The sequence below is a fragment of the Phocoena phocoena genome, chromosome 4 (assembly GCF_963924675.1).
Source record: "Phocoena phocoena chromosome 4, mPhoPho1.1, whole genome shotgun sequence".
NCBI classification, from domain to species: domain Eukaryota; kingdom Metazoa; phylum Chordata; class Mammalia; order Artiodactyla; family Phocoenidae; genus Phocoena; species Phocoena phocoena.
Genome location: NC_089222.1, coordinates 52,490,640 through 52,516,354, shown reverse-complemented (window position 1 = coordinate 52,516,354; position 25,715 = coordinate 52,490,640). Strand labels below are relative to the sequence as shown.

The 25,715-nt window shown below is 38.8% G+C and overlaps 1 protein-coding gene across 1 annotated transcript in view; it reads left to right on the top strand.

The window, feature by feature from the left end:
* Nucleotides 1-20,563: 20,563 nt before the first annotated feature.
* The window catches only part of SPATA16 (spermatogenesis associated 16), a 225,920-nt gene continuing 220,768 nt past the window's right edge, over nucleotides 20,564-25,715 (top strand). Inside the window, exon 1 of the mRNA XM_065875819.1 lies at nucleotides 20,564-21,178. Coding sequence (XP_065731891.1) covers nucleotides 20,564-21,178 — 615 coding nt within the window. The remainder of the gene's footprint in view (nucleotides 21,179-25,715) is intronic.

Genomic DNA, 25,715 nt, shown 5'->3' with positions numbered 1-25,715 from the left:
CTAATCATTCCCAAGCCAGTCACATGAACTGCATTTCATTTGTTTTGTGTGGTTTTGCCCTCCTGGAGAGTTCTGTAGAAAAACCCTTCTGATTTACTGTCAAATTTTTTCCCTGCCTTATTACTTGTATTCTCAAACAGTGCAGAGATTGTAGGTGGGGGAGTAAAGGGCATGTGTTTGGGAAAGTCTTACCTCTATTGCCTTGAACATATTAGAGATATTTTAAATTCCTAGCTAACTCTTATATCTCAGTCACCTATACATGTGTTTCTATTGTCTACTTTCTCTTTTGATTTTTGATTATGTTTTCTTGGGGAGTTTGAGGCATACTTAGTAATTTTGGGGGTTTTTTTTTGCTGCATTGGGTCTTCATCGCTGCACAGGGGCTTTCTCCAGTTGCAGCGAGCGGGGGCTACTCTTCATTACCATGCACGTGCTTCTCATTGCAGTGGCTTCTCTTGTTGCAGAGCATGGGCTCGAGGCACGTGGGCTTCAGTAGTTGCAGCACGTGGGCTCAGCAGTTGCGGCACAAGGGCCCTAGAGCACAGGCTCGGTAGTTGTGGTGCATGGGCTTAGCTGTTCCACGGCATGTGGGATCTTCCTGGACCAGGGATCGAACCCGTGTCCTCTGCATTGGCAGGTGAATTCTCAACCACTGCGCCACCAGGGAAGTCCAGTAATTTTTTATTAAATGTTGACTATTTTGTATAGGAGACTGTAGAAGATCCAGGTGATGTATCCTGCTCTATAATGGATTCATCATTCCCTTCACTAGGCAGACAACACAGTAATTCACCTTAATTTAATCGGGGACTGTTGCATGTTGAGACTGGGTTGCAGGCCTGGAAATGGTCTATCTCTAGTTCACTCTGGTTCTCAAGAGTTTTCAGCTGTAAGTCTGATGTTTCTTTGAGGCCATTTCTCCTGTAGGTCTCACAAGACTGCCAACACTTTGCATTGCTTTGCAGAGGCTTTCTGCTTAGGTCTTTAGCATCTTGCCCCATGTAGCCCCTCAAGTTAGCCTTTTCTCTGGATAGTAAACATCTCTGTGCTTGAATTTCCCCAGATATCTACCCAAAACCATACTGGTTTCACCCAGTACCCTAAGTAAAATGCTGAGATTCTCAGCCCCCTCCCCATACCAAATTGGCAAACATTGCCCTGATACAAAATGGCTGTAAAAGTCAGCTCATTTCCATGAAGAAGTTATACCCTATCCATTTCTCATTGCCTCCCAGTACACTCATACTGATTACCTGGTATTTAATCCTGCTTTTCTACTTGGTCTCAACAGAAATTCTGGTCTGCTACAAACTACTCCACCCGGATAAGCAGAAGCTAACATGTAACTGAATAGTTCAAATGATATATTTTGGCAGGTTCAAATTGTTGAAATAGTAATTTTGAAATATGACTTTTTTTCAAGTTTGATACACATCAAAACTATTTTTTTCCCCAAGAAGTTCTTTGATTTCATGGTTCTCTTTTTCTGAGATCAGTGGGGAAATACTAGTGGATGATTAATATACAACCAGTTTTCAAATATTATTCAACTCTGTAAACCTGTAAATCTTCATTAAGTGTAATTGAAACATGATTGAAAAAAATAAAAAATGTACTTCTAAACTATTTTGATATCTTCTCTAGCTTAATTCCAAAATTAATTTCTCTCACAGACAAATGTATTGATTTGTCTGTGAGAGAAATTATTTATTCTAGAAAAAGTATAATTATTTATACTAGAAAGAGTCAGAAGAAATCCTCAAATAATAGTACTAAAAACTATACAAGAAATTAAATTATTATTTTTCTTATTTTATTTTTCATGGGGGAAGAAGGGGCAGTGTAGTGTGGTTGAGAGGAGAGGCCCAGGGGACTCTCTTTGCCCCCTCACCCCCTTTTTATATCCCAAAGGAAAGTAGAGGGAAGCTGCCTCTGCCTTGAAATGAGGCTATGTGCTTCAAACCTGGGGACAGGGATAAGAGAGGATCTGTGCTTTGGGCAACCTGAGCCAGAAGCAGAGGGGTTTTGGGGAGGATACACGATGCTTATTGCTTTGTATGTTTCACTGGGAAGGAGGGCACCACCAACAGTAGCTCACAGATTTGTAAACTGAGCCTACTGGCTTCAAGAGGGGAGCAATGAAGTCAAATTAAATATGAGTCATTTGTGCAAAAATAACAAACAAATATATGCAAGATCTAAACAGTTCCATTTGAAAGAACTTCATAATTATCTTTAGTAAAATATCAAACTAAAACTCTTGCAAAGAATCAGGTAAACCCTACTTTTGGCTCAGAAATTTATGATGTGAAATGGCTTGGCATGCATAGGAAGGTAGATAAATAGTTCATATTCTAATCCTTCTCTCTCTCTCTCTCCTTCTCTCTCTCTCACTCTTTTTCTCTTCTCTGCCAGGTTCCATGGTAAGTGCATATAACATTGTACCATTAAGCCACAGGCAAATCATACAAAAATACCCCAACCAATAGTTTCTCAAGTGTTAAAAATGCCTTTTATTCTTCAGCCTCTAAAGGAGAAGACAGTTTAGGGTAAGTTAAAAGGCACTGTAAACATACTAGAAAATATTAAAATGACAATAGTGATAATTCTGTTATACAATATGGTTGGAGATTAGGGGATTTCTACGTTCACTCTCTACCTGTCTCCACCCCACTCCAAAACATAGTTTACAGAGATTTATAATGATCTTAGGTGAAAATAAATATCCAGTTCAGCCTCAGGGGAAAATAATTTAGGAGCAGTCTCATATTCATGCCTCAGGTTCTACTTGTGAGGTAAGAGTGGCAAATATTAATTATTCATGCATTACCCATGATGCACCCATTTTATGGATCATGCACTATGTGACTGGTTATATGTGATAACAGTGAAAATAGATTAGCTATCCCTCTTTGTGTGGATATTCTCTCATTTTACCAACTGCTCTCCAGGACACAAAATTCCCAGAGAATAAATATCCTGAGATTCCATTTTTATGTAAATATTAGTCGCCAACTTTTGAAATTTAAGAAGAAAAATGATGTGTGTGTGCGCATGCGAATGTAAACAAAGCTTCACAATGTAAAGCAAAGCATCAATTATTAAGTCATTAGTATGCTTTATACATGAATATTATGTTTATAATTTGCTCATGATATAGTATATATACTATATGTAACACCATAATAGCTACCCTTTGTAGAGAAGTTATATGCTAAATGATGCATTAGTTCCTAACAAATGTTGCTTTGTTAATCCTTCAGTCATCCCTATGAGGAATGAACTGGATGAAAAAAACAAGATCCATCAAAGTAAAATAACTTACTGAAAGTTTCTTCAGCAAAGAAGAAACAGTTAGGATTTGAGCTTATATGTCCTCAACTCTAAAACACAGGTCCTGTCTACTATGCCATTTCAATTCTTGAGCTTGGAGCACCCTCCCAGGAAAGTTAGATAGCAGTTCTGAGCTCTTACTCCCAAGCTCCTATGAAGCACAATCCATTTTATTCACCTTTATAATTCCCCAGGAAAGAGCCTAGTATTTTCCCCTAGCAGGAACTCAACAAGTGTTGACTAAATGGATGAATGGACGTCTAACAATAGTCCATCCTTATAAACTTCTTTTTCGGGAAGCTAATCATATAGACTTTAAAGTATTTCCTTAGCATCAGATAAAGGAAGCATCTATCTACCTATCAGACTGCTTCATCAGTGCCAGCCCAGGTACCAGTTTTACCACAGCAACATGAAATATATACATCATTGGCTCAGTGCCAGCATGGTCACCCAACTACCTATTATCAGACTCCAATGGAGTAGACTGACCTTGGACATACTTAGAGCACCAGTAAAGTAGCATTACCAAGAGAATAATTCTCTAGGAAAACCTTGCATTTAATCACTATATTGTGTTACATAAGTGAAATCTCATTGATCTTAAGAAATGTACACTGAAGTAATACAGGGTAATGAGACATGATACCTGCAACCTAACCCACAAATAACTCTGAAAAAAATAAATAATATAAATGTATATATGTGTATGTGTCTCTGTATACCTGTCTACACTACACACACACACACAATTATAAATAAGGGCAAAATGTTTAAAATTGGTAAATCTGAGCAAAGGGCAATTGAGAGTTCTTGATATTATTCTTACAACTCATCTATAAATTTAAAATTATTTCCAAAAAGTTAATTAGTTCATTTTCTTTTTTAAATACCTTTATTGAGTATAACTGCTTTACAGTGTTGTGTTAGTTTCTGCTGTATAACAAAGTGAATCAGCTATATGTATACATATATCCCTGTATCCCCTCCCTCTTGTGTCTCCCTCCCACCCTCCTTATCCCACCCCTCCAGGTGGTCACAAACCACCGAGCTAATCTCCCTGTGCTATGCATCTGCTTCCCACAAGCTATCTATTTTACATTTGGTAGTGTATATATGTCAATGCTACACTCTCACTTCATCCCAGCTTACCCTTCCCCCTCCCCGTGTCCTCAAGTCCATTCTCTACGTCTGCATCTTTATTCCTATCCTGCGCCTAGGTTCCTCAGAACCTTTTTTTTTTTTTGATTCTATATATATGTTTTAGCATACAGTATTTGTTTTACTCTTTCTGACTTACTTCACTCTGTATGACAGAGTCTAGGTCTATCCACCTCACTACAAACAACTCAATTTTCTTTCTTTTTATGGCTGAGTAATATTCCATTGTATATGTGTGCCATGTCTTCTTTATCCATTCATCTGTCAGTGGACACTTATGTTTCTTCCATGTCCTGGCTACTATAAATAGTGCTGCAATGAACATTGTGGTACATGACTCTTTTTGAATTATGGTTTTCTCAGGGTATATGCCCAGTAGTGGGATTGCTGGGTCGTATGGTAGTTCTGTTTTTAGTTTTTTAAGAAACCTTCATACTGTTCTTCACAGTGGCTGTATCAGTTTACATTCCCACCAACAGTGCAAGAGGGTTCCCTTTTCTCCACACCCTCTCCAGTACTTACTGTTTGTAGATTTTTTGATGATGGCCATTCTGACCAGTGTGAAGTGGTACCTCACTGTGGTTTGGATTTGCATTTCTCTAATGGTTAGTGATGTTGAACATCCTTTCATGTGCTTCTGGGCCATCTATGTGTCTTCTTTGGAGAAATGTCTATTTAGGCCTTCTGCCCATTTTTCCTTGGGTTGTCTGTTTTTTTGATATTGAGTTTCATGAGCTGCTTGTATGTTTTGCAGATTAATACTCTGTCAGTTGCTTCATTTGCAAATATTTTCTCCCATTCTGAGGGTTGTCTTTTCATCATGCTTATGGTTTCCTTTGATGTGCAAAAGCTTTTAAATTTCATTAGGTCCCATTTGTTTATTTTTGTTTTTATTTCCATTTCTCTAGGAGGTGGGTCAAAAAGGATCTTGCTGTGATTTATGTCATAGCGTATTCTGCCTGTATTTTCCTCTAATAGTTTTATAGTGTCTGCCCTTACATTTAGGTCTTTAATCCATTTTGAGTTTATTTTTGTGTATGGTGTTAGGAAGTGTTCTAATCTTAATTCTTTTACATGTGGCTGTCTAGTTTTCCCAGCACCACTTACTGAAAAGGCTTTTCTCCACTGTACATTCTTGCATCCTTTATCAAAGATAAGGTAACCAAAGGTGTGTGGGTTTACCTCTGGGCTTTCTATCCTGTTCCACTGATCTCTATTTCTGTTTTTGTGCCAGTACCATGCTGTCTTGATCACTGTAGCTTTGTAGTATAGTGTGAAGTCTGGGAGCCTGATTCCTCCAGCTCCATTTTTGTTTCTCAAGATTGCTTTGGCTATTCGGGGGTCTCTTGTGTTTCCATACAAATTGGGAAATTTTTTGTTCTAGTTCTGTGAAAAATGCCATTGGTAGTTTGATAGGGATTGCACTGAACGTGTAGATTGCTTTGGGTAGTATAGTCATTTTCACAATGTTGATTCTTCCAATCCAAGAACATCGTATATCTCTCCATCTGTTTGTATCATCTTTACTTTCTTTCATCAGTGTCTTATAGTTTTCTGCATAGAGGTCTTTTGTCTCCTTAGGTAGGTTGATTCCTAGGTATTTTATTCTTTTTGTTACAGTGGTAAATGGGAGTGTTTTTCCTCAATTTCTCTTTCAGATTTTTCATCATTAGTGTATAGGAATGCAAGAGATTTCTGAACATTAATTTTGTATCCTGCTACTTTACCAAATTCATTGATTAGCTCTAGTATTTTTCAGGTAGCATCTTTAGGATTCTCTATGTATAGTATCATGTCATCTGCAAACAGTGACAGTTTTACTTCTTCTTTTCCAATTTGGATTCCTTTTATTTCTTCTTCTTCTCTGACTGCCGTGGCTAAAACTTCCAAAACTATGTTGAATAACATTGACGAGCGTGGGCAACCATGTGTTGTTCCCAGTCTTAGAGGAAATGGTTTCAGTTTCTCACCACTGAGAATGATGTTAGCTGTGGGTTTGTCATATATGGCCTTTATTTTTATTTTTTTTAACATCTTTATTGGGGTATAATTGCTTTACAATGGTGTGTTAGTTTCTGCTTTATAACAAAGTGAATCAGTTATACATATACATATGTTCCCATATGTCTTCCCTCTTGCCTCTCCCTCCCTCCGACCCTCCCTATCCCACCCCTCCAGGTGGTCACAAAGCACCGAGCCGATATCCCTGTGCCATGCGGCTGCTTCCCACTAGCTATCTACCTTACTACGTTTGTTAGTGTGTATATGTCCATGACTCTCTCTCGCCCTGTCACAGCTCACCCTTCCCCCTCCCCATATCCTCAAGTCCGTTCTCCAGTAGGTCTGCGTCTTTATTCCTGTCTTACCCCTAGGTTCTTCATGACATTTTTTTTCTTAAATTCCATATATATGTGTTAGCATACGGTATTTGTCTTTTTCTTTCTGACTTACTTCACTCTGTATGACAGTCTCTAGGTCTATCCACCTCATTACAAATAGCTCAATTTCGTTTCTTTTTATGGCTGAGTAATATTCCATTGTATATATGTGCCACATCTTCTTTATCCATTCATCCGATGATGGGCACTTAAGTTGTTTCCATCTCCGGGTTATTGTAAATAGAGCTGCAATGAACATTTTGGTACATGACTCTTTTTGAATTTTGGTTTTCTCATATATGGCCTTTATTATGCTAATGATAGGTTCCCTCTATGCCTACTTTCTGGAGAGTTTTTATCATAAATGGGTGTTGAATTTTGTTGAAAACTTTTTCTGCATCTATTGAGGTTATCATATGGTTTTTACCCTTCAGTTTGTTAATATGGTGTATCACGTTGATTGATTTGCATATACTGAAGAATCCTTGCATTCCTGGGATAAACCCCACTTGCTCATGGTGTATGATCCTTTTAATGTGCCGTTGGATTCTGTTTGCTAGTATTCTGTTGAGGATTTTTGCATCTATGTTCATCAGTGATATTGGCCTGTAGTTTTCTTTTTTTGTGACATCTTTGTCTGGTGTATTTGTCTGGTTCGGGTACCAGGGTGACGGTGGCCTTGTAGAATGAGTTTGGGAGTGTTCCTCCCTCTGCTGTATTTTGCAAGAGTTGGAGAAGGATAGGTGTTACCTCTTCTCTAAACGTTTGATAGAATTCACCTGTGAAGCCATCTGGTCCTGGGCTTCTGTTTGTTGGAAGATTTTTTTTTAATTTTTTATTTATTTATTTTTTCTGCAGTACGCGGGCCTCTCACTGTTGTGGCTTCTCCCATTGTGGAGCACAGGCTCCGGACACACAGGCTCAGTGGCCATGGCTCACGGGCCCAGCCACTCCGCTGCATGTGGGATTCTCCCAGACCTGGGCACTAACCCGTGTCCCCTGCACCGGCAGTCGAACACTCAACCACTACGCCACCAGGGAAGCCCCTGTTGGAAGATTTTTTTTTTTCTTTTGCGGTACGCGGGACTCTCACTGTCCTGGCCTCTCCCGTTGCGGAGCACAGGCCCCGGACGTGCAGGTCCAGCGGCCACGGCTCACGGGCCCAGCTGCGCCGTGGCATGTGGGATCCTCCCAGACCGGGTCACGAACCCGCGTCCCCTGCATCGGAGGCGGACTCTCAACCACTGCACCACCAGGGAAGCCCTAGAAGATTTTTAATCATAGTTTCAATTTCTTGTGATTGGTCTGTTTATATTTTCTGTTTCTTCCTGGTTCAGTCTTGGAAGGTTGTACTTTTCTAAGAATTTGTCCATTTCTTCCAGGTTGTCCATTTTATTGGCATAGAGTTGCTTGTAGTAATCTCTCATGATCCTTTGTATTTCTACAGTGTCAGTTGTTACTTCTCCTTTTTCATTTCTAATTGCATTGAGTTGAGTCTTCTCCCTTTTATTCTTGATGAGTCTAGCTAATGGTTCATTAATTTTATCTTCACAAAGAACCAACTTTTTGTTTTACTGATCTTTGCTATTGTTTCCTTCATTTCTTTTTCATTTATTTCTGATCTGATCTTTATGATTTCTTTCCATCTGCTAACTTTGGAGTTTTTTTGTTCTTCTTTCTCCAACTGCTTTAGGTGTAAGGTTAGGTTGTTTATTTGAGATGTTTCTTATGTCTTGAGGTAGGATTGTATTGCTATAAATTCCCTCTTAGAACTGCTTTTGCTGCATCCCATAGGTTTTGGGTCTTCATTTCTTCATTGTCATTTGTTTCTAGGTATATTTTGTTTTCCTCCTTGATTTCTTCAGTGATCTCTTGGTAATTTAGTAGCATATGGTTTAGCCTCCATGGGTTTGTACTTTTTACAGTTTTTTTTCCTGTAATTGATATCTAGTCTCACAGCATTGTGGGTGCAAAAGATACTTGATACGATTTCTATTTTCTTAAATTTGCCGAGCCTTGATTTGTGACCCAAGATATGATCTATCCTGGAGAATGTTCCATGAGCACTTGAGAAGAAAGTATATTCTGTTGTTTTTGGATGGACTGTCCAATAAATATCAATCAAGTCTATCTTGTTAAATGTGTCATTTAAAGCTTGTGTTTCCTTATTTATTTTCATTTTTGGATGATCTGTCCATTGGTGAAAGTGGGGTGTTAAAGTCCCCTACTATTACTGTCGATTTCTCCTTTTATGGCTGTTAGCATTTGCCTTATGTATTGAGGCACTCCTATGTTGGGTGCATAAATATTTACAACTGTTATGTCTTCTTCTTGGATTAACACCTTCTTGATCATTATGTAGTGTCCTTCTTTGTCTCTTGTCTTTATTTTAAAGTCTACTTTGTCTGATATGAGTATTGCTACTCCAGCTTTCTTTTGATTTTCATTTACATGGAATATCTTTTTCCACTCCCTCACTTTCAGTCTGTTATGTGTCACTAGGTCTGAAGTGGGTCTCTTGTAGACAGCATATATACAGGTCTTATTTTTGTATCCATTCAGCCAGTCTGTGTCTTTTGGTTAGAGCACTTAATCCATTTACATTTAAGGTAATTATCAATATGTATGTTCCTATTACCATTTTCTTAATTGTTTTGGGTTTGTTTTTGTAGGTCTTTTCCTTCTCTTGTGTTTCCTGCCTAGAGAAGTTCCTTTAGCATTTGTTGTAAAGCTGATTTGGTGGTGCTGAATTCTCTTAACTTTTGCTAGTCTGTAAAGGTTTTAATTTCACCACTGAATGTGAATGAGATCCTTGCTGGGTAGAGTAATCTTGGTTTTAGGTTTTTCCCTTTCATCACTTTAAATATGTCCTGCCCCTCTCTTCTGGCTTGCAGAGTTTCTGATGAGAGATCAGCTGTTAACCTTATGGGGATTCCCTTGTATGTTATTTGTTGCTTTTCCCTTGCTGCTCTTAATATTTTTTCTTTGTATTTAATTTTTGACTGTTTGATTAATATGTGTCTTGGCATGTTTCTCCTTGGATTTATCCTGTATGGAACTGTCTGCGCTTCCTGGACTTGACTATTTCCTTTCCCATGTTAGGGAACTTTTTGACCATAATATCTTTAAATATTTTCTCAGACCCTTTCTCGTTCTCTTCTTCTTCTGGAACCCTTATATTTTGAATGTTGGTGCATTTAATGTTGTCCCAGAGGTCTCTGAGACTGTCCTCAATTCCTTTCATTCTTTTTTCTTTATTCTGCTCCCTGGCAGTTATTTCCACTAATTTATCTTCCAGGTCACTTATCCGTTCTTCTGCCTCAGTTAATCTCCTATTGATCCTTTCTGGAGCATTTTTAATTTCATTTATTGTGTTGTTCATCATTGTTTCTTTGCTCTTTAGTTCTTCTAGGTCCTTGTTCAATGTTTCTTGTATTTTCTCCATTCTATTTCCACAATTTTGGATCATCTTTAGTATCATTACTCTGAATTCTTCTTCAGGTAGACTGCCTATTTTCTCCTAATTTGTTTGGTCTGGTGGGTTTTTACTTTGCCCCTTCATCTGCTGCATATTTCTCTGTCTTCTCATTTTATTTAACTTACTGTGTCTGGGGTCTCCTTTCTGCAGGCTGCAGGTTTGTAGCTCCTATTGGTTTTGGTTTCTGCCCCCAGTGGGTGAGGGTGGTTCAGTTGGTTGTGTAGGCTTCCTGGTGGAGGGGACTAGTGCCTGTGTTCTGGTGGGTGAGACTGGATCTTGTCCTTCTGGTGGGCATGGCCACGTCCGATGGTGCATTTTGGGGTGTCTGTGAACTTAATATGACTTTAGGCAGCCTCTCTTCTAATAGGTGGGGTTGTGTCCCTGTCTTGCTATTTGTTTGGCATGGGGCGTCCAGCACTGGAATTTGCTGGCTGTTGGGTGGAGCTGTTTCTTAGTGTTGAGATGGAGATCTTTGGGAGACCTCTCGCTGATTGATATTATATGGGGCTGGGAGGTCTCTGGTTGTCCAGTGTCCTGGACTTGGCTCTCCCACCTCAGAAGCTCTGGCCTGACACCTGGCTGGAGCACCGAGACCATAGCAGCCACGTGGCTGGGAAGGAAAGGAAGAAAAAGACACAATGAACAAGTAGAACCCTAATCCAAATCGTAAAAGCAAAACTAAACAGACAAAATCACACAAATAAACATACACACACGGTCATGAAAAGAAAACAAACAACAACAACAAAAAAATACAAACTGTCAGCACCCTCGGACAGAGGGTAAAAGCAAACCTAAACAGACAAAATCACACAAAGAAACATACACATACACATTCACCAAAAGAAAAACAAATTTTTTAATATTAAAAATAATTAAATTAAAAATAAAGAAAGAGAGCAACCAAACCAATAAATCCACCAATGATAATAAGCACTAAAAACTAAGATAAACATAAAAACCAGAAGCAAATTAGATGCAGAAAGCAAACCCCAAGTCTACAGTTGCTCCCAATGTCCACCACCTCAATTTTGGGAACATTCGTTGTCTATTCAGGTAATCCACAGACTCAGCGTTCATTAAGTCGATTGTGGAGATTTAATCTGCTGCTCCTGAGGCTGCATGAAGAAGTTTCCCTTTCTCTTCTTTGTTCACACAGCTCCTGGGGTTCAGCTTTGCTTTTGGCTTTGCCAAAACCTAAAGGCTCTTCCCCGCCCAGACAGGAGGGTGTTACAGCAGCAGCTGATTAGGGCTCTCTTGCTCACTCAGGCCAGGGAGAGGGAGGGGTACAGTAGTCATAATTCGAATGCAGGATGAGCCTGCAGTGGCAGAGGCTGGCATGACATTACTAAAGCCTGAGGTGTGCCATGTGTTCCCCCGGGGAAGTTTTTCCTGGATCACGGGAGCCTGGCAGTGGCGGGCTGCACAGGCTCCCTGGAGGGGAGGTGCGGACAGTGACCTGTGCTTGCACACAGGCAATTTGGTGTCAGCAGCAGCAGCGTGAGCATTTCGTGCCCGTCTCTGTGGTCAGCACTGACAGCCGTGGTGCGCACCGTCTTTGGAGCTCGTTTAGGCGGTGCTCTGAATCCCCTCTCCTCATGCACCCTGAAACAATGGTCTCTTGCCTCTTAGGCAGCTCCAGACCTTTCCCCGGACTCCCTCCTGGCTAGCTGTGGCGCACTAGCCCCCTTCAGGCTGTCTTCACACAGCCAACCCCAGTCCTCTCCCTGGGATCTGAACTCCGAAGCCCGAGCCTCAGCTCCCAGCCCCGCCCGCCCCGGCGGGTGAGCAGACAAGCCTCTCGGGCTGGTGAGTGCTGGTCGGCACTGATCCTCTGTGAAGGAATCTCTCAGCTTTGCCCTTTGCCCCTATTGCTGTGTTAGTGCGTGGAAACTTTTCCTCCTGCACAGCTCCCTCCTAGAGATGCAGGTCCCGTCCCTATTCTTTTGTCTCTGTTTTTTCTTTTTTCTTTTGCCTTCCCCAGGTACATGGAGAGTTTCTTGCCTTTTGGGAGGTCTGAGGTCTTCTGCCAGTGTTCAGTAGGTGTTCTGTAGGAGTTGTTCCACATGTAGATGTATTTCTGATGTATTTGTGGGGAGGAAGGTGATGTCCACGTCTTACTCCTACACTATCTTGAAGGTCTCAATTGGTTCATTTTAAAGATACATTTCCTACCTTTGGGTAGATATAACTTTAAAACATGTTTGAGAAAAGTTAATAATTTAAAGGGTAAATCAAAGGATAAGAAATCTTTGTGGTTACTGTTCATTAATTGTGTGACTTTCTGCAAACAAAGCACTAAACTGTTCAATATATGTTTCTTCATTTGGAAACTGCAACTGCGATAACCGTTTACCTTGTGTATTATGGGGAGGCAGTGGAGTGAGGTAGAAAGAACTCTGAGAGTTGCAAGATGTGGTTGAAAGCACTGATTAGCTGTGTGACCATGAGCAAGTCATTTCACCTGCACGAGACTCCATTTCTTCATCAGCAAAATAAGGATATTAGATGAGAGCGTATTGGGAAGGCTGTCCATCTCTATCCTTCTACAATTCTGAGTTATAGTTTAAGAAATAAAATGTTAAAGTCTAAGAAGTAAGAGCCATATCAACAGAATTAAAGAGATGGCCAAAGTTGGGGGAAAAATTTTTTTTTCTTTATACATCTGTACAGTCTCAGACTCTTAGGTAAATAGAAGCTTGGATTACTTTTATAGAAGGACAGAGCAGTGTTTGCAAAGAAACAGAACTTTCTCTCAGGATGCCAGTGAATTTGGCAGGCTGATTGCATTTGTGTTTCAAGAAGAAATGTAGCCAAATGTCTCTGAAGTACATTGAAACATGACTTGCCCTACCCTCATATTCCTCCCACAACAAATGAGTTACTGTTTTTACAATCAAATTAGATTAAGGATTTTTGAGAAGTACAGTTGTGTCCTCATGGACCACGCTTGTAAAGATAGCAAGTTGTATCATTATCACTTCCCCCAAAAGCTCTGATTTTTCTGATGCTTTTGGTTCTGAATGAGCCACACTTTATGTCAACAAAGCATCAGGGAAATTATTTATTTCTCAACAAAGACTAAAGTAAAAGAGACCAGGATAGGCACATCATAAATATTGTTGAATGAGAGTAGCAAACAATAAAAATAGGAAAAACAAAACAAAACAAAAGACAGAATAAGGATGCCACAGTGTCTGGAGAAGCATTCCATAGTGAAGTCAATTTGTAAAAAGCTAGCTTATATTTAGGTGACTCCCAACTAAACTGTCTAAGTTTCTGTAATATGGTACAGCAGGAAAAAAGAGGTAATTTTGAATTTTTCAATAAATGTACAATAAAATAAGATACAGTCATCTGTTTGTCCAGTTAAAAAAATATTAACTGTATGCTTACTCTGTGTCTAGAACATTCTGAATATATAGCAGTGAACTAGCATACAAGGTGCATTCTCTCAGGGAGCTTATATTCTGTTGGATAAAAGGTATACATGAATGAAATATATACACACACACACACACACACACACACACACATATACATATGAGTAAATATATCTGTGATAAGTGGTATGGTGAGATTTAAAATAGATACATGACTGAGCGTTGTTACTTTAACTCATTAGAGAAGGTTTCTTTAGGAATGGACATTTAAGTTATGATCTGAGTAACATGAAAAACAGTGAAGAGAACACTCTAGACCAACTAGTGCAAAGGCTCCAAGGTGGGAATGAACTTGTTAAATTAGCAGAACAGAATAAAAGCCAGGTGGCTGGAATACAGTAGACAAGGGAGGAAATACATGATGAATTTTCAGAGGGTGCAGGGGGATAAGGGATTTGTATTCTATTCTAGGTGTTGTGGGCAGCCATTTAAAGGTCTTAAGCAAGAACATGGTGGGATCTGATTTTCATTTAAAAGGACGACTTGGGCTGCTGTGTGTGAGAAAGCAATTGCAATAGTCTAGGCAGGAGATCATGGGGCCTAGAAGGTATCATCATGAATATGGAAAGAGGTGGACCTTTGAAAGAAAGAGTCAGTAGGACCTCATGATGGATTGGAGTTAAGTAAAGGAAAGGATCAAAGAAAACTTGTAAAGTTCTGTCCTGGCCAATGGATGTGGGGGCATGTACTGGAATGGGAACACTAGGAGATGGGCAACTTAAGATGAGATGAGATTTAAGAAACCTGTTTTCGGCTTGTTAGTTTTAAGATGCATATTAGACAAACCAAGTAGAGATGTCATATAAACAGTGGGGTACACAATTTTGAACTTCTGGGAGTATTACATACATTATCTTTTTTGATTCTCACGTGATTCTCCTGTACCCAATCATTCCCGTTTCCAGAGGAGGAAAATAACATTTAGAGAGATTAAATAACGTCTCCTAGAGCATACAGTTCATACATAATAAATCTAGAATTCAAACCTTTCTTGCATCTCCTAACAGGATGTTCTTTCCACTGCGTGAAGAACAATGAAGGCACCTTTCTAATGCTTTCCTCTCTCTGATACAACACAGCAGTTGTTCACAGTGTACCAGGTACAATGAAGCACAGTTGCTTTGATGCCATTATTCCCATTTGGTGACTTGGTGATCAGCAAATGGTTTGGTAATTTCAAGTCTGAAATCCCTGGAATCCACTCAGTGTGGAAGTGTAATGTCCACATTATTTTTTTCCTGAATTTAATGACTTCTGGAATACAACAGGACCATCCTTACACTGGCAACTAAAGATCTTATGAAAAACAATTAAATTCTAATGCGTTTCTCAACAAATTTGGTTCATATACTTGTTAACCATAAATCACCACTTCATTTTGTTACCATTTTAAAAGGAATCCTACCCAATAAAACAGCAGTAAAATTGAATGCCTAGTTACTAAACTTTTTAAAATGTTTTCTAAGGTAGGGAAAGTATAAATCCCAATCAATGATGGTGAAATGCAGAGGAATTTATTATCCTGTGGTCCAAAAGCTATGGAATTTGACATCGAATGTCCCAAGTTCGAGTCTTAGGTCTGGTAGATTCTCTTGGTGATCCCTCAAGTTGTTTAACCTCTTGCTTTCCTCATTAGTAAAATAAGGGTAATAATATTTATGCAAAAGAGTTGCTGTGAGAAACAAGTGGAATAGTCCAGTGGGATAACTTTGTACACTGGGAGTACCTGTTGGCTGCTATCATTATTCATGTAACACTGCACAGTATGTTTTATTTTGTGTTTCTTAATAAGCGTCATGAGCCCAATTCACTCTCCCTTCTGATAATGGTGAGCTATTCCTTATGGTTACCTGGATAAAAGAGAAGAAAAATCGCCTGTATAGGGATGCCTCTCATTCTTCCTCCTCTCAAAAGCAAATCTCTTAAACTCCATCAGTCCCATGTTCCCACAGAAGCATGTTCATTATTGCTACCATACTACTCACACCAACCATGCACTCATATGAATAACAAATGTGTGCTGAGGACCTACTATGTTCCAGGCTCTGAAGGAGCTAAACATCAGTATAGAAAAGACTGTGATACATTTCTGCCCCTCCAGCAGTTCACAGTCTTGTAAGCGAATGTCTCCTCTGTATAAAGTTATTTCTCTGTACATCCCTCTCCCCATCCTACACCTTTACTCCCAGCTATGAGCTCTAGAACGCCAAGAACGCTGTCTTGGTCATCCTTAGTTTCCTTTATAACACATAGCACAGTACATTTCTCTTGGTAGGTGTCCAATAAATAATTATTGGATCAAAAAAAATCTTTCGTAGTGTGTTTTTTAAAATATCAAGGTGTACTAGTGGACTAACAAGCAAGATGTTATTCCTTATGATGTCTCTCTGGTTACATTTAACAACAAGTTAAAATTAGATCTTTTTTTTTTTTTTTTAAGAAACAAAACCATAGCAACTGTGATGTTGAATGTTTCAAAGAGCAAATTTTTAAGGGTTCTCTTTTACTGGATTACCCATGTTTGAGCTGCCTATTTCAATCAAAATGCTAATAAATAATTTGTTTTACTAATAGCCATGTAAACCACTGATTGTATCTACGAAGCAATAGAATCTCCCAAGTAAAACAGAATGCTTAATGAAATGCTTGTAGAAAAAAATAAATGTGTTGAAAATCCACTGAAAAAATTTTTAATGGTTACCCCCTGGAAATGATTGAACATTAACCTCTCCTTGTTTCTAGTACGTGTATTTATTATAAAACTTTCAAGATTGTTCTGTTTCATATCAATATTTGCTGGAGATCTTTTCTTAAGGCATGCCTCTGAGGAAATCAATCTTACAGTCTTCTAAATGAAAGAATGGGCATTTTTACAGAATGTTATCAGTGAATACTTCTTTGACATACATAATGATTGTCTAATAGTTTTCTCTAAATGTATTGTTATTGAAGTAATGATTAAAGTATAACTCAGTGCCTCAGGAACACTGACTAATGTCATGTTAATCAACTAGACAACTAAAAAAATAAAATAAAAAAATGAAGAGGTTGATAGTTTAAATCTAGTGGTAGATGATTCACTTGAACTATCAAAGAAGAAAATGTACTTTACCCAGGACCAAATTTAAAACCAAACAAAATCTAGCGAAACACCTCTCACAAAGTTACAAAACCATACCTTAAAAAAAAATCCAATTTTGTTTCTCTTAAAATGTTTAAATTAGCCTTTGATTCATAGCATCCATATTGATCAACATCTATTGAATGTCTACTCTATGCAAAGCATTGAACTAATGTCAAGATAAGTAAAGCACATTTCTACTTTTAGGGAGCTTAGTGGAAGAAATAAGTCATTCGTGCATAATTGCAATGTAGAAAGTAGGACTATGAATGCCGTCAGTATTCTGAGGAGGGAGGGGCGGATAACTTCTGGCTAGGTTTGGACAGGTAGAATGAGGTGAGAACAGGAAGAGGGCGAATTCTTAGCAGACAGACTGAAAATAAGTATCTTTACGGAAGTAACAAGAAGTTCCCCTTGACTTCAGAGCAGTTTACAGAAGGTGTGCTAAATAAATCTGGAAACACACATTGAGCTAGCTGGTGAAAGGCCTTAAATTCCAAATTATTTAAATGGAGTTGTATATTTTTTTTAAAAAGCGGTAAGTGAGCAGTTTCATAACTCTTCTGTACACATGCAACAATTTTTATAAAGAACAGGCTCTAAATCTGAAGCTGACGTCACCCTGTTTGGAACAACACTGAAAAATATTGGCTGGGTTTGGCCATGCTTTTTCAGCCTGTACATTTACACCCTTTTTTTTTTGACATTAGGATATTTATTCTGGGTTTTTGTGGGGACCTGAATTATATGTTTCTTGGACAAATTTGGAATACTTGCTCTTCCAGATGCTTGAAAATGTTACAAATGTTTTTCCGCTGATTGCTCTATATATACAGTGTAAACTTTTCCCCCCTCTATTATTGTTTCTTGTAAAAAACTGCACTGAAGAACAAAATTATGATTTCTATAGAGAGGTTTAAGGACTAATGAAGAAATACCCAGAAACCTGTTTCTTAAAAACAATAAGACTTTCTTTCTTGCAAAGAAAAAGGTGCAAAGTTGGGATGGGGGTGCAGACAACTGACAGGAAGATTGGACTAGGGGAATTTGAAGGAAAAGAGGCAGAGGGAGGGAGGTGGAGGGGAAGAGGGAGAGAGAGAGAGGAAAAAAAACCAATTACCTTCTACAAGAAGTGGTTGTAGAGATAAGTTTATATGTTCAAGAGATATAAAATAAATATGAAAGAGAGAAGTAATGCTGCTATAGATGTTAAAACTGTTACTAACTACAACCAACTACAGATATTCTGACACATTTTAGCTACTGCTGCTTGAAGTAGGGAGAGAGTTTAGAAAAGATACGTGGGAGATACTATGAAAATTTTGAAATAGCTAACCGACATTTCCTGTTTGTATTTTCGAAGCTGATTGTAAGAACAGATATGAATCAGAGATCCATAAAATCAGATATTTTGAGCTTTAAACAAGTGTCAAGTGCTTCACATCTCTTTTGCATTACAGATAGTATTTGACAAAGAGGGGAACACAAATATAATTTCTATAGTATTCATAAGTACCAAGCTTTATTTGGAACTTAGCCACACTGCAGTATATAAATTTACTAAAAATTTCACATGACGCTTAGAAGAATCATACAATGCATGTGGGGCATTGGAGTTGTGCTACTTCCATTTCTGCATCTCTGCTACTGAAACTTATCAGTATAAATGTATATCTCAAGTGTCCATCCACTGGAGATCTTAATTCAAGGACTGAAGCTAACTTTTCTCAAATTAAACCACATGCGGCATAAAAGGGCAAACGTAAGATAGAGTTATGGCAGGCAGTTTTTTCCTCACCACCCTGAGTAGCCACACTAGTGGTCCAAAAGATATACTGGATGCCAGCAATGAATCCAAGAGAGGAAAAGAAAACAGGACCCTTCCTGAAGTAAAGCTGCAGTAATGGGTCTCATGATGACCAGTCATGGCTATCTCCTTCAATACTGAGCATAACACAGACTGGCAAAATTTTTAATCTTTTAGGTGTCTTCCCCCCCATAGACACAAAACTCTAATACATCATTATAAATCACTGGGGAAATATTTTTCTAGTATTCAACTTGTGCTAATTAACATCCAAGACAGCTGTTATTAAAATTATTTGGAATGCCATCTTTCGTATGAGATAATTTGGATCATCACGGTAGATGTTTCGATACGTCCACGTTTGACCTAAACCTTTTTCTGATGACACAAGTACAGTGGTGGGGGGGAGGAAAGTGCCTCAAAAGTTAGAGTCATACATACAGTTTTGTATCTTCCTGTACTTTCCTTAAGAATCACTGTGTCAAATTTCAGGGTCTTTTAAAGGTTTTCTGGGGCAAACCAGTCTTTCAAGCAAACAAATGAAAATAATCAACAACATTAACAAAATCATAAGATTTGACAAGCTAGTCAAGACTTTATCTTGAGTCAGGCACTGTCCCTGTAGTAGATGAAAAGAAGCAAGAATGTTAGCTTTTATCTCATTATTATCTTATTGTAATACTCAGCCCTTCTTTCTTGCATTTTCTCTTTTCCTTGTGTTCTGATGTGAGTTTCCTATTAGCTATCCTAAGGAACAGCATGCTTTAGAGGAAGTACCCCAGACTAGGAGTTAGTGAGTAGAAGTCCCAGGGAGGAAACAGCAATCCAGGTTCTGCTAATGTGACTTTGACAAGCAAATTACCCTCTCTATTCCTTAGTTTCTTTGAAAAATGTGGCCCTTACTCCTATTTATCCTACAGAGTTGTTTCCAGGACAGGATATGATAGGTGAAAGAGTCTTAAAAATAGGAACCGAACTGACTACATCATTATTAGGTCTTAACACATTTTATATTTTGAAACTAACCTAGAAGCAGAAATTGTATGCAGAAACCTTTGAGTCGAAAGACTGTTAGTTATATTTTTTGAACACAAGTGATTTAGGAAAATGCCTCATCTTCATATAATACAATATTGATACCATTGCTACAAAAATATGAATAGAGTAGCCTGAAGATGAATATGTGACTCCATATTTAATGAGAAGATGAAGGCCACGTTCTTCTGCTTTCAAGTTCTTTCTGAATAATAGTTACCTTTAAAGCTGTTTAAACTTGAGATTCCCATTCCTAATAGAAGAAACAAATTGAGGAAACATTGTGCTCATAACATTTCTAGAAGCCTTTCAGAGGAAGCAGCTGTGGTTTCTTTAGACTCGCAAGTCTATTATGCAGGTTAACGGTGTATTTTATAATGAGTTCTAGACCACCTGCCTTTCTGAAGAAATTAATATTGAGATAGACTTTTGGGGGGGGGTCCTCTTTTGTCCTCAGTGGCTATGCATAAGCTTTTCCTATTCAATGAGTTTGGGCACCCCATAAAAATGTTCATTCAACGTTGTTCAGCTATAGATGGTTATTTTTGAAAGACATTGTCTAAATGTGTTTTCAACAAATTCTTGGTGAATTCTGAGACTGAAACATATACTTCTCTAGTAAAACAGTCAGCAGATGATGTACATACAGTTTTACTTTAAGGTGATAAATACCTATAATGAATTAAACAGTGTTTTCAATGAATTTGACTATAGTCTGACTAAATTAAAGCCACTGGAATTTCAAAATTTTGTTGTAATTATGTGTCTTCTTCTCACCCCTACAGGTGTTTCAGGGGGAAATCAATGGATTCAGGAAGCAGTAGGAGTTTGGAGAATACAATAAATAGGGTCTATCCTGATCAACTTGTTCCAAAGATAAACACAAACAAGAAAATGTCCACCTTAGCAAACCCACCCAGCATCCTGGAAATGCCACAAGAGATTAAGAAAAGCTGTGGAGATAAACAGGTAGAAATCACAGCTGAGAGAATAAAAATGGCAAAGAGCATCAAAAAAAACCAAAGCAATGATTTAGAGAAAGTGGCCTTTAAACGGAAGGCAGAAGGTGAAGAAAAGCCAGCTGGAAAGAAAGAGGCAAAAGTAATAGACCTTGACAGCCCACTGATCACCATGCCTCTGCCTCACATCCCCTTAAAGAATATCATGGATGTGGAGGTGAAGTTGGTCTACGTTAATGAAGAGGACGTGAGCTATGAGTTTGTAGAGTCCTACATGTCCACTGGGAATCGGCCAACATGCCAAGCTGCTGAAATAGTAGTAGACCCTTTCCGTGTACCTAATTTCACCTTTCTGCCTCAGATTGACAAATGGCTTCAGGTAACCTTAAAGGGTGCCAGCTCTTGCTACAGACAAAAGAAATACGCCGTGGCAGCAGGACATTTCAGAACAGCACTGGAGGTATGGGATTAAAAAAAAACATAGATTGGTGACGGGAAGCTGTGAAAGGGAAAGTTGTGATTACATTGAGCAGTTCTGATTATACTGTAATGAACAGCGATCATGGGGTGAAAATACTGAATGATATCAAGACTATGCCGTTCTCAGTTTACATAAATAAGATGTGCCTGCAAATTAATATGCTTGTGTGCACTTGACATACAGAAATTACCCCAAAAGCACATCTCATGCATTTTCTCTAACAAATTCTGCAGTGGGTAACATATATTAAAATGCAGTTGGTTTTGTAATTTAGATGTATACCTATAAAAACCATAAAGTTTTAGTACAGTGGTGATGGGTATAGATTCTCTAGAAATAGGCAGTTAATGAATATACAAACTGTCCTCTTTTGATATGTAGTCTTCAGGATTAAACATAACCATCTTACTTTTTAGCATGGGCTGATAATTTATGTATAATACTGATTAAAAACAAAACAACACCATTTTACCTTACCATCAAACTTCCCTTCCCTTCCCATTCTACTGAGCTTTACGAATAATTATTTTTCTCTCTGCAAGCAGGTAAGTTGGTCAATATCTTGGCATAAAGAAATAGCCCATGGGCTAAAATAAACGTGAGAATCACCAATAAAACACAAAAAAGGTCATGGGAAAAACTGCACCATCTCATGACCCACTGAACTTATAAAAGGACCAAAGTGTGTAACTAGAACTCCCATTGGCTTGGCAACATTCGTGACTGCATATTTAATTAACTACAAAAAATAGTTCAAGGCATTTTATATATGCCTGGTGGCCACTGGAGATTTACACAATGAGTTAAGACAAGGTGCCTCCCTCTAACAATTGGTGAGGGAGAGAAAGCAGTAAACAGTTAAATAGAGATGGCATAAAGGAGTGACTGATCCACCATGGAACCTGGGGCATGGGCAGGAGTCAGATGTGAGATGTTTGTGATGGATATTTAAAATGTCTTATTTACACTGTTACTTGCAGGTTAAAAATGACTACATTCTACAATGAATTGTTAATGGACAATAGTAGACAATGGTGCCACTAAATATTTAAAAAGAAATTCTAGGCACAAAAAAGGAGGCCCAAAGAGACATGAAGTGGTGAGACAGTGCACAAATAGATGCATCTATAAATATATGTCCTTATAAAGGGTCATTTACACAAAGAGCCAAAGAGTGATGCACTATGTAAACTTCTGAACTATGTAAAAAGTGCCCCCAAATTAAGTTATCCACAAACCACTGAGAACCCTCTGCTGTTCTTTGAGCTAATGACCAGAAGCCACTGACTTGGGAAAAGGAAGCTAAGTAAAGACTCCATGAAGAACCGTGGGCACTTCTGCTAGGGCTATTTTCAGCTGAAATTTGGTGGTGGTGGGTGGGGCGGGTATGCAGGGCTAAAGGTGTAATTTTTTTTTTTTTGCGGTACGCGGGCCTCTCACTGCTGTGGCCTCTCCCGTTGCGGAGCACAGGCTCCGGACTCGCAGGCTCAGTGGCCATGGCTCACAGGCCCAGCCGCTCCGCGGCATGTGGGATCCTCCCGGACCGGGGCACAGACCCGTGTCCCCTGCATCGGCAGGCGGACTCTCAACCACTGCGCCACCAGGGAAGCCCTAAAGGTGTAATTTTGTAGATAAAGGAAAAGAATCATTTTGGCAATGGGGAAAAAAAGGCATAAAATAAGAAAGAACATAAAATTCAAGTTAAGCCTATGTAGAAGTAAAAGATATTTGCAGTATCTGGAAGAAAATATCCGTTTTTCCCATAAAACCCAGTGTTCAGAAGTGTAAAATTTGAATCAGGTTTTAATGACCCCAAGATCTGTACTACAACTGTACTGGAAAATGCTTGTGTTCTGACTCTGCTGTGCACATCCTCTCTCTCTCCCATTCCCTCTCCCATTCCCTTTCCCTCTCTTCCTCTCTCCCTCCCTCTCTCCCTCTCTCCCTCCCTCTCTCTGCCTCCTCCCCCTCCCTCAAGGGTTTTTAGGAAAGTGTTGGATGCTGACACAAATTACTGGTAATTAACAAAAGTAATTAGTTTGAGACCAAAACTTAGCTTAGACATCTGGCCTAGCTTTTGTTTAACTTTTGAAATCTTACCTAGAATGTCTCTTAATAAACCAAAGTTACTGGGAATAGAAAAGATTTTTAACCTCTTTAACTCTTTCCTCTCCTGAATTTAACTTCTCTTGAATTTAACTTCTTCAGTATTAAGTGTTCTCAGGTATTACTTCATGCATCTCTTGCTTTTCCTTAGGTCCTAACATGACTAAGATAGGATGGATGACACAGACCAAGGCATAATGATAAGGATCACACCTGAAAGATAAATGCAACTATGAATATTTCAGTGTGTGAAGTTAGGATTAGATTTGGCTACAAGTGACAGAAACCCAAAATACCTGTGTCTAAAGCAAGAGAGAAGTTTTTGTTTGTTTGTTTGCTTTCATATAAATGTTAGGTAGTCAAGCGCCGGTATGGTATGACCATCAGGTACCAGATTCTATTTTGTTCCTTGACATGTGACTGTGACCTCTTAATCCAAAATGCCAGCTCCTGTTGGTGTCATCACGCCCACCTTCTAACCAGCCATTAAGAGGGCAAAAGGAAGGAAAGAGTCACCCTGCGTCCTTCCAAGCACACTTGATGGGAAGTTGCACACACCGTTTCCATTTTTTTTTCATTGACCCGAATTTGGTCATGTGACTGCACAAAGCTACAAGGGAGGCTGAAAATTATGGTCTTTATTCCCGATGGCCCTAACATTCATGGTCACTAACATTCTAGCTGTACTTTCATGGGGAAAGGAATAATTATTAATAAAGACCTATAGGAAAACTTAAAGGTCTGGGAATGTGCTAATCGTATTTTTCTTATTCCTATTACTGAAGAAGAAGGGGAGGATGGGTATGGCTATTGAAGGATAGCTAGCAACTCTCCCATGAAGTGATTATTACATGAGAGGCATTGTGAGGCATATAAAATGCTTGGCAACTGAGAGGTACAGAGTCAGCTGTAGAAATATACAGAAGACTGGTTGTGGTTAAAGGTAAGACCACAAAAAAAGAAACAGAAAGTAAAAACTGGGGAAAGGCCCTAGAAATTTGTGAATATTTATTAATAGACACAATAATTTCCAACTTATCTAATCAACGCATTAGAATGTTCTGCTTAAACATTAGTTTCCCTGTGCTCTTGACAAAGTATTAACTCCTTTTGTTTCTATAACATGGTCACAAACTAGACAGGTAAATTTCTGATATTTTATAAATGAAAAAGATAAAAATGATATGCAGTGATCCAGAAGATAACAGTTTAGCTTCCAAAAAGCAGTCAACTTTAATCTTTTAGGATTTTAGAACATGGGAGGCATTTACTTAAATGTGCTTAATGAAATAATTTATCTTTCTGTGCTTCCTTTTTACTATATAAAGTTGAACCAGTTAAGTAGGTTAGATTAGTCCTTAGCTCTGTGACTAACTCATCAATCTTTGTTAAAATCAGTCATCAGACTTCCCTGGTGACGCAGTGGTTAAGAATCCGCCTGCCAGTGCAGGGGACACGGGTTCGAGCCCCGGTCCGGGAAGATCCCACATGCCGTGGAGCAAGTAAGCCTGCGTGCCACAACTACTGAGCCTGCGCTCTAGAGCCCACGAGCCACAACTACTGAGCCCACGTGCCTAGAGCCCATGCTCCGCAACAAGAGAAGCCAACACAATGAGAAGCCCACGCACCACAACGAAGAGTAACCCCCGCTCGCTGCAACTAGAGAAAGCCCGCGTGCAGCAATGAAGACCCAATGCAGCCAAAATAAATTAATTAATTTTAAAAAATCAGTCATCACTCGCTCTTGTGTTTGAAATCACAGCGGAAATCATACCAGATGGGCAAAAGGTACAAATCGAAGATAAAAACCATAAATTCATATTAAATCACAGTTTTATGCCTAGATGCTATTACCTATAATTTTTAAAGAACTATATAAATTCACCCCCTATTAAAATAGTAGGGATTCTATAAAAAATAAATAAATAAATGTAAGACATTGGCCTCATGGGCCAATGAGGCATATTAGGCAATACACACTATTTCCAATAAATTGCCTGGCTGTCAACAAAAAGTAAGAAGAGATTAATTAATAAACATTCTAGCTGTACTTTCATGGGGAAAAGAATAATTATTAATAAAGACATAGGAAAACTTAAAGTCTGGGAATGTACTAATGGTATTTTTCTTGTCATTTATAAGTTAGCAAAGGTTCTAATAATTTTGTGGCACACAACCTAAACCATACCATAATTTCAACCTTACTTATAGGATCTCAGTAATTGAGAGGCTTCCACCTTTTGAATCAGAACAGATCTATACCCACCCTTTAAGATTCACAGCTTCAAACAATCCCACTGAACCAGCCAAAGAAGTCAGACCACAACTTATCCCTCACCAAATGGAACTTTCAATTCTTCCAATTTCATCATGTAGGAACCCCTTGAGGGTTCCACCTTGAGGTGCTAAT